The following is an 8,096-nucleotide window of genomic DNA, read 5'->3' as shown; positions in this document are numbered from 1 at the left end:
GCAAGAAATCAAACTGTATACCCACACGCGCACATGGGCGCGTGTCGATAGGAGTGTACCGCGTCGTTTGTTATTTCATTGGTTGAAGGCAAATTAGCGTGGGAAACACTCAAGGACCGAAATGGTGATACTTAGGGAGTAAAAGTTGCTGCAGGGAAACTTCAACAAGACACACAGTCCCCCAACCCCAACAAAAGCCATTAATGTCTGCTTATTCTTTCAGAGCATTAAAAATTAAGCAAACCCCCTCAATTACTCCCTCCTTTTGTATTAACAGCCATCGCTTTACATATATTGCTCATTAAAAGGTCACCTACACTAACTTTCTTCATTATTTTCTTGATCTTCTTTTCTTTTCACTGGACTCAACATCATTTATTAACATAAAATTGTTTATTTGATATCATCATAAAATAGCGTGTTTGGTTTAATAATTAATATGAACTCATAAATTACTAAATGTTCCAACTCATGATATTATTGAAATTAAAAATTGTTGTATTTAAAAATATAATGATAAAAAATCAGAATTGCAGTGGAAGTTACAATGAAGTTAACTTCATTGTCACCGTTAGTTACATCTTACTTTAAAAAATAATCAAGTCAATTTGAGGTGACACCTTTTGATGAGTTAGGATCCTCCAAAATAAAGATTAAAAAAGTGCTTCAGAAATAGTTTTTGAAATGATCGTTTACCATTACAAGTAACTAAAATTAGTTGTCTTACGAAATATAATTATATCAGTTGAAGTTGAAGTTGAAGTTGAAGGGTGTATTCTAACAATTTTCCCAGCTTCACACAACCAAAATGGCATCTTCTTTCATTGTACTAACCATTATTAACATAGCATACACTTCTAGAGCTTCAGGGTTGAGATCTATCACAAGACACAAAGAAACTTACCTCATCACCAATCTCTATCCAGCTACCACCTCTGACCTTTGAGCTGCCCCTTTCCTCCATCTTTCTGCGTAACCTTTCCACTTCACCCCAACGCCTGTAACAACCATAAATATTACACATCACAGTGTAGTTCGCACTTTTCTTTGGCTCTATCATCATCAGCTTCTTTGCAGCCCATTTAGCCAGAGCCATCTGTTCATGTACTTTGCAAGATCCAATAAAAGCTCCTAATGTGTTTCCCTCTGGTTCTATTGGCATGGACCTCAACAACTCAAAAGCCTCATGTATATACCCACATCTTCCAAGAAGGTCCACTATGCAGGCATAGTGCTCTGTTTCAGGCTCGATCTGGTACACCTCGGTCATTACTTTAAAGTAATGAAGGCCCTTGATTACAAGCCCAGAATGAGCACAAGCAGCGAGAACACCAAGAAAAGATATTTTGTCTGGTTTTATCCCACAAGATAACATCTTCCCGAATGTCTCATTAGCTTTTTTGGCAAGACCATGAAATGCGTATGCATTTATCATTGAAGTCCATGAGATAAGATCAGGTTGTATGATTGAGCTGAAACATGTATATGCACAAGCAATAATGCCGCACTTGGAGTATGCAGTTAACAAAGAATTGCCAACAGATATAGACTCTTCAAGTCCTGATTTGATTGAAAGAGCATGAGCTTGCTTGGTTTCAGTAATGGCTGAAGCACACCCACATGAACTAATGGTGCTGGAAAGAGTCAAGTCATCAGGGTGAGTTTCTTCACGTAGCATGTTTCTAAGAAGCTTCATGACCTCATTTCCATGCCCATGCTTTCCACACTCAACAATTAAGGTGTTCCAAGACACCACATTTCGAATTGCCATCTTGTCGAAAACCAGTAGTGCATCGGTTATGTTTTCATGTTTTGCATAGATGTTCATCAGAGCAGTGGCCACTAAAACATCAGAATCAAATGACTGTTTAAGGATAAGACTGTGAATCTGCCTTCCAAAATCATAACATTCAGAAGCAACGCATGAACTTATACTATATGTGAACTACTATATGTGAACCCGTCCCCTTTTACTCCTTCCAATCTCATCAAGTTGAAAATGGCACATGCCTCCTGAGGTAAATAATTCAAGGCGTAGCATGAGATCATCACATTCCACATAACCAAATCTCTAAACCCAACACAACTAAAAACCAATCTTGCATTATCTACTAAGCCACATTTTGCATATAAATCAACAAGAGCACTGCCCACAAAGCAATCCAGATCAAATCCCAGTTTCAACGTGAAACAGTGCAATTGTGTGCCCATGTCAATATCATTCAACTGAACGCAAAAGCCAATCATACTGTTAAATGTGATATAATCAGGAGCAGCCGCTTCCATCATCATCCTTTTAAAATAAGAAAACACCAAGCATGGATTCAAGCCATGGCAAACACCACAGTCAAAAATACCACGAATCAAAATGTTCCAACATACTACATTTCTCACGGGCAATTCCTCAAACACCTTCTCCGCGTCTGAACTTTCCATACACTTGAAATACGCATGCAAGACCTGATTTTGCAAGGAAAGCACATTATATAATCCAAACTTGAACAGATGCGCGTGTATTTGTTTGCGTTCAGAAAGAAATCCCATCCTGGCACAGATTTGAAGAGTGCTAAAGCAAAGGAAAAGCACTGTCTTGAAATCCCGAAACTGGGTTTGATCGGGAACTGGCATTGAAGCTCTGCACCTACTAACGGAGGGAGATGCATTGATTTGCATCAATGGATGGAACTGATATGAAGAATTTCTGTAGTTTTGAGTGAAGATTACTAAAAAAGGGCTTGGTTTGAAATGGAGATTTGGCGGGAAGAATCTGATTCTATGAAGATCATAAGTTGAGGACTCAAGCAAAGAGAGAAGTTTCATGCCATGGGTTTTTAAACATACGAAATGCAAAATGGTGTCGTGTTAGACTTATCAGCAAGAAGAAGAAAATATCGAGAACCTATGTGAAACTCGGTCGTATATAATGTAACAGAAGGACTGGTCTCGAACATAAATATCCTTCAAAAGAATTTTGGAGAATCTTTGAAGTTTGAAGCATCGTAATTATGAATGTAAGTCACCAGGTTTTAATATTCAGCCTGGACACCGGGAACCGGCCACTAGTCCGGTCCGATGGTGGTTCAAGCGGTTCAAGTGACCAGATCTAGAAAGAGAGGGGGAGGGAAGCCGATAGAAGAGCCAGAGAACAAATGGAGATGAAGAATGAAATATATTTATTAAAAATCAAGAAAAGAATATATTTTACATTAAAACTACCTCCTTTTTTTTTTAGCAAAATTAAAACTACCTCCTTAAATGTGTTTTTCCCGTCACAAAATTACTTGATTTGTCATGAAATTGTCTAAATCTGATATAAAGAAGGATAAAGGATAAAAATACATACAAAATAATCAGCTCAGGGCATCTAATATCCTAAAATGAGAAAAAAGATAAAAATACTCATAACGTTACAGAATGGGTGTAAAAGTGATCAAATCGTTAACTTTGATCTAACGCCATTAATTTTAGCCATTAAATGCTGACTATGCATGCTACATATCAGTTTTGTTGACGTGAACTAATAAAGGAAAAAAAATATCCATGAAATCATTAACCAAGAGCAAAAATACCCGTAACGTTTTCAAAGTTGGTACAAAAGTAATCAATTCATCAAATCCCTTAAATGTTAACCGTTTAGTTGACATTTAAGTCAAAATTGACTATTTTTTTGTTAATATAGACAAAAATATTCCCATATAAATTTTTGTGGATGTTGATTAATCATCATATGAGTACTCATAATATTACTTTAGTAGATACAATAATGATCAATCCGTCAAAATTTATGCTACATAATTTCTTTTTATTACCATGTATCTTGTCTCTTTTCTTTTTTTTCTCTCCACTTATTTTTCTTATCTATAAAACTTAAGATTCAACATAATAAAATAAGTTGTACACAATCAAAGATTAAGATTGAGTACACCTCCTACGTCACCTTACTTTAAGAACATTGCACAACCTTAAGCAATTTTTTTTCATGATAAGATCAAAATTTTCAAATGGTTTTTACCACTCTTGCAAAGAAACAATTGATTTAATTTGATATCCAATCAAAATTATATTTTCTCACATGATATTCAAACAATAATCAATTAACCTCCAGAAAATTGCATTTAAGAATATTTTTTATCCATATCAATGCAAAAATGGTCAAATTCTGCTTAGGTGTCAGCTAAACAGTCAATATTTAAAAAATTTGATGGATTGATCACTTTTGCATTAACTCTGAATTTGTTATGGGCGTTTTTGCTCATAATCGACAATTTTGTAGATATTTTTACTCTCGATTGATGACTTCGTGAATATTTTTGCCCCATTATTAATCCACATCAGCAAAAAGTTAACGGCATTAAGTCAAAGTTAACGATTTGATTACTTTTACACCCACTCATATGACATTATAGATATTTTTGCCCTTCTCTTCACTTTAAGATATTAGGTGCCTCTAGCTAATCATTTTGTGGGTATTTTTACCCCTTTACTCTATAAAAACACTCTTTCATATTCTCTCAGCAAAGAAACAAAGCCACGGTCGCAAAAGAAAGTGGGAAAGAGAAGGATTAGAGGAGGGGAAGAGAGTTAGGCTATGATTAATATGAGGTTTTTGGTGTGGAAGGTAAGTGAAGGGAAGTTGCTCCCCTTCCCCTATTTGATTAATATTAATAAAAGAAAGGAAAGAAAGAAAAGAGAAGTCCCTTGTTTGATTAAAAAATTAAAGGAGAAGGAAAGAAATCCCCTCTCCAATTTAAGGGTTTTTAAAGAGGAGAAGAGGAAGAAAATTATAATTAAATTATTTATTTAAAAATTTTAAACTATATTTAATATTTAAAAATTATGCATTACCTTCCCCTCTCTCTTTTATAATTAAATAAATTTTATTATTTTACAAAAATTAATATACAATTTTTATTGTCTAAAACTTTAATATTTTTTAATAGATACATTGATAAAATATAATATTAATGTATTTATTCTTTAAAAATGTTATTAATATAAGTTCATATCCTTAAAATAATAAAGTTACTAAAATATAATATAACTATTTTTAATAATAAATTAAATAAAAAATAAAAATGAACTTAAAATTGATTAGCATAAAATTGTTTAATTTATTATTGATTCTCATTTCCCCTCATCCTAAACTAAACAAAAAGTTTATTAAAATCTCTCTCCCTCCCCTCCCCTCCATTAAAAATTTTTCCCTTGCCTCCCTTTAAACTAAACATACCTTTAAGGCTATTGGCATATTCTCTCTTCACATGCGAGGCATCCCATTCAATTATTGTATTATAATACTATAGTATTATCATGATATTAAAGAAAAAAATATTTAAATAAATCGAGTGTATCATGTTATTTGCACTCTGTCTAATAAAACATAACATTTAAATGATATTATATATAAATCTTATTTAAATTACTTAGAATATTTTTATTGGACAAACTGTGATACTCACAAGTCTATCTAATTTTTTTTTAAAGGAATAGCAGGAGTATTAAAACCATCTCCTCTTATGAAATTATTATATTAATAAAAAGGAGCAAAAAATGCAAAAGAGCAGTGGGAAGTGCTTGAAATGGGAGGGAAATAAAATATTTGTCCATTTCTTGAACAAATTCACATTAATTAATATCATTAAATGTTGTTTTTGGCAGGAAAAAAAATCTTATTAAATGCTATCGATGGTTAAAAAAATGAGGCGAGTGAAACCAAATCTACCACCATATTATTTTTATAAAAAATTAACAGAGAAATTTATAAATAATTTATACACTTTCTTAGTTTCCTAAATGATTTTCTTAATTTAAATATTAATTTTTATGATTTTATATTAATTTATTTTGTGATACATGCATATATTATTTAAAAATATTAAAATAATTATATTCGATCCTGTTACTAAATCGTGAACCATTTTCATAATTTTTTAAGACCATTTTAAAATTAGAAACTTAAAAGCCACGTATTATTTTTTGCCACATAATAATTTGCATTAAAGTTCGGGAAAGTCAATGTGTAATTTAGCCACTAGTTATGAATGGTGTTGAGGACTCATGAGAATGAATCTGAATCGAGTTACGTGGCTTAAGCACATTCATACGCACATTAATGAATCTTTTTTTTTTTTTTTCTATACAACACATTAATGAATCGAAATGATGATTTGCTTTTCCACATGGTTAATTTTCCCTTTTAAATTTTATGGTTTGGGCTGGGCCTATTAGCTTTTAATTCGTAACGTCTGGGTTCAATAAGATGGACAAGGAACCAAGCTGGACTTTAGCTCAATTTTGGGTCAGTTCCTCCTTTCTTTTCTTGTGTACAAATCAAATTCAAACCTGTACTTTTTTCGGGCCGAACTAAATCTGCCTTGTGATTAAATATAGTAATATTTGGGTGTTTATTCAATTATAACATATTTCATCGTTAATTTTTTTTAAAGAAATTACCAGAACTTATTTTAGTGGGTGTAGTTGCATGTTATGTTGAAATTTCACTTTATTTATTTTATTATATATTCATAATATCACCATTATTTATTTGTTTACTTGTTATTCATTATAGTCTTTATGACTTTAATCCCCCTTCATCCTTGTTATTAGGCCATCTCCGAAAAGTCTAGAAAATTTATTTCAATTTGGAGTGTCCATGACATTTTCTAAACGTACTAATATTAAGGTGAAGAAGAAATTATAAAAACGGAAAGTGTTTATAAATTTGGTAGATTGAAGTAGGTAAAACAAGTATATCAATTTATTGAAATGGAGAATCACCTTAAGCTCTTTTCAAGGATGGCCACTAACCAACAATAATGGGTACTTAAAATATTATAATCTGCTGTGCTGTCCCAACTTAAATCATTTTGAACTAAACTACCTTCTCATCAGTTATCACTGTCTCGTCTCCGAAAGATTATTGAAGATTACAGAGGAACAAGCAAAACCAATCTCACGGTACATTCAATGGGTTACCATGACATAATATATTTTGTGGAATTCATGAATAAAAGAAAAATATAATTCCTTCGTTAAAAAATGTAAGACATTTTTAATCTTTCGAGGTATAATCATTGTCTTTTTTTTCAAAAGTACTCCTATTGATAATAATTTTATATTTATTATTGAGTCGTTAATAGAGATAAATATGAAATGATAGAGTTAGTTTAAAAATAGGTAACTATTTTATTAGAGGGTGAGATTTGATTAAAAATATCTTATATTTTCTAATAGAAGGAGTATACTTTACTCTCACTTTACCAAAAGAAGTTGAAAAATAGGCGGAAAATAAAGTGGCAAGTGTGTGTTATTTATAATGTTAACTATTTTAAAATTTTAAAAGTTTTATATTCTTTATACATATATATATTCCCTTCAGTCTTTAGTATACCCTCTAATTCTTATTGTAAAATATTTTCAATCATTTTATACATATTAAGAATTTTTTTATATTATAAAAGAGTGAAATATACTTTTATTTTTATCCAATTTTAAATAATAATATAAATATATTAAATACTTTCATGTTTATCAAGAAAAGATAAAATTAAAAAATAATTTAATTATTATAAGGTGTAATATATTTTGAATTAAAAATTATTTTTAAAAAATATTTTATAAATAGGAATGAAAAAAATATATAATAACTACTTTAAATTTTATATTTAAAAATATAGAGTACTGTATTTCCTCCGCCACCATATCATTTTTAACTCCGTCGCATTATATGTTGATAATGATATAGTTTTAAGTTCCTTCTGGACCTGCTAATACAGGAGATTGAATTTAGGATAACTTAAAAAATACTCAAATTCTGATTTATATTCATAACCTTAAAATTGAAGCATTGACGCAATCCATCAGTGAATGAATCTAATGCAAGAAAAACAATAAACAAGAAATGGACGCATTAATTTCAGTACCACATAATCACTTTCCATGTTAGGAACAGGATTAAGGATTCACCTTCATCCCCTGGAGCCGCACAACTATTTCCAGTTGACTTTGTCATTTTCATCTTCAAGAAAAAGAAGAAGAAAATAACACAAAAGTAGAAATAAAAAAATATGGTGAGAACGGAAAGACAAAGCGCCTAT

The 8,096-nt window shown here is 31.2% G+C and overlaps 1 protein-coding gene across 1 annotated transcript; it reads right to left on the bottom strand.

Moving 5' to 3' along the window:
- Window positions 1-565: 565 nt before the first annotated feature.
- On the bottom strand, window positions 566-3,130 carry LOC129291471 (pentatricopeptide repeat-containing protein At2g46050, mitochondrial). The gene is given in 2 exon segments (XM_054928836.1): window positions 566-1,942; window positions 1,945-3,130. Coding segments are annotated over 2 exon segments (1,953 nt in total). The 5' UTR covers window positions 2,821-3,130; the 3' UTR covers window positions 566-865.
- Window positions 3,131-8,096: the final 4,966 nt, after the last annotated feature.

Source organism: Prosopis cineraria, unplaced genomic scaffold, assembly GCF_029017545.1.
Source record: "Prosopis cineraria cultivar Desert tree isolate PC_DT_omini unplaced genomic scaffold, ASM2901754v1 PC13, whole genome shotgun sequence".
NCBI lineage: Eukaryota > Viridiplantae > Streptophyta > Magnoliopsida > Fabales > Fabaceae > Prosopis > Prosopis cineraria.
Note: the sequence above shows the minus strand (reverse complement) of the source record. Positions and strands in the feature narration are given on the sequence as shown.